A 1777-nucleotide genomic window follows, 5' to 3' on the forward strand; every position below is an offset into this window, starting at 1 on the left:
GCTGGCCCGTTTGTCTCTGGAGTGTCTGTGACTTACAGCTGTGAACCTGGGTACTTGCTTGTTGGACAAAAGACCATTAGCTGTTTGTCTTCAGGAAACTGGAATGCTGGCAGTCCCACATGTGAAGGTAACTGAAATTTACCATCAATTTTCAGAAATTGGGCTATTTGGCTATTTGCAATGGTTTGTGCCCCTTTGGCTTCTTTCCTTAGAGGCACGGTGCAAACCTCCAGGACCACTGCTCAATGGACAGATGAAGGGGCCTTCAAGTCTTCGGGTTGGCGAAACAGTGAACTTTTCCTGTAACAAAGGGTGAGTGTCTGGAGGATCTATGTGATTTAGTTCATTTGGGTTACACATGTGTGGTGTGACCTGTGAAAGCTCCTCTGTGAGGATCTATGGACACCCTGGGGTGAGGCTTGGAGAGATAATGTTAGTATTATAAAAGGAGTTGCAGCACACGAATTAAGTGAATTTGTCTTGGACTTTAAGTAGAAGTTAATATTGCCCAAGACCAACTGCTTAATAGCTCTGAATGACCACCCTCTGTCTCCAGGTATCGATTACAAGGCCAACCTTCTAGTCAATGTGTAATTGCTGGACAAAAAGCTTTATGGACCAAGATGCCTGTGTGTGAAGGTAGGTTAGGCAACTGTGGTTTCAACTAGTTCTTTGTCAGAGGCTCAACAGGACACTGCATTCTCAGGTTGACTAAGAGTTTTATTTAGATTCAGTCATTACTCTACAGAAGCTTTAGAGCAAAGATCTCTCCTAGACATCTTTAAGGGATATGTTCTTCACTGAAGATCCTTCAGTTACCTCTTTATTCTCTGCTTACTCAATGAAAACAGTGTTCCTGAGCTGTTCTTCCTCTGAAATCTAAGTAGGCTTGCCAGCCATACATAAAAGAGGATGTATATTCAGTAAAAGTAAAGCAAGGATCAGCAGAGTAGAAATATTCAGGGATAAAGCTCCAAATCATACTGTTGGAATTAATGCTCTACCTGCCTTAACTGATTCATGACAGATTCAGATATCACTGTCCCTCAACATAGGAGGTGAGAGTGGTATCAGGCAACATCTGAGGCATTCTTTGTTTTCAGCACAGTTCCAACCTTGTCATTTCTCTCTGTAATTTCTCTAGAAATTCTTTGCCCACCACCTCCTCCCATTCTCAATGGAAGACATACAGGCCACGCTTCAGTGAAATTTCCATATGGAAGCACAGTCACTTACACTTGTGACCCGGGCCCAGAGAAGGGAGTGAACTTCACCCTGATTGGGGAGAACACCATCCATTGTACCACTGATAGCCAGAAGACTGGGACCTGGAGTGGCCCTGCCCCACGCTGTGAACTTTCTGTTTCTGCGATTCAGTGTCCACCTCCCCAGATCCTAAGAGGCCGAATATCATCTGGGCAGAAAGACCAATATTCATATAACGACACTGTGGTATTTGCTTGCTTGAATGGCTTCACCTTGAAGGGCAGCAGGGGGATCCGATGTAATGCCCAAGGCACATGGGCGCCGTCAGCACCAGTCTGTGAGAAGGGTAGGTGTTTCAATAGTCAAAAAGGATGCTACTGGGGCCGGCCGAGTGGCTCAGTTGGTTAAGAGCTCGCTCAAGAGTTTGAGCTCTGAACAAAGCGGTTCGAGTCCAGCCCGAGCTGAGCAGCCGCTGAGCTGCCAACAGGTCGGGGGAGGTCAGCCAAAAAAAAAAAAAAAAGGATGCTACTGGTTCATCTTTTTGAAGAGTCAGAGGAAGCGGTTATGGACT

At 45.6% G+C, this 1777-nt stretch overlaps 1 protein-coding gene across 1 annotated transcript in view; it reads left to right on the plus strand.

Annotated features, from left to right (window-relative positions):
- The window catches only part of CR2 (complement C3d receptor 2), a gene marked incomplete at both ends in the record, with an annotated part of 6874 nt that extends 5322 nt beyond the window's left edge, over positions 1-1552 (plus strand). Inside the window, 4 exons of the mRNA XM_019629136.1 lie at positions 5-127; positions 213-312; positions 557-639; positions 1145-1552. Coding sequence (XP_019484681.1) covers positions 5-127; positions 213-312; positions 557-639; positions 1145-1552 — 714 coding nt within the window. The remainder of the gene's footprint in view (positions 1-4; positions 128-212; positions 313-556; positions 640-1144) is intronic.
- Between the last annotated feature and the right edge of the window lie 225 nt (positions 1553-1777).

Source organism: Hipposideros armiger, unplaced genomic scaffold, assembly GCF_001890085.2.
Source record: "Hipposideros armiger isolate ML-2016 unplaced genomic scaffold, ASM189008v1 scaffold_826, whole genome shotgun sequence".
Classification (NCBI taxonomy): Eukaryota; Metazoa; Chordata; class Mammalia; order Chiroptera; family Hipposideridae; genus Hipposideros; species Hipposideros armiger.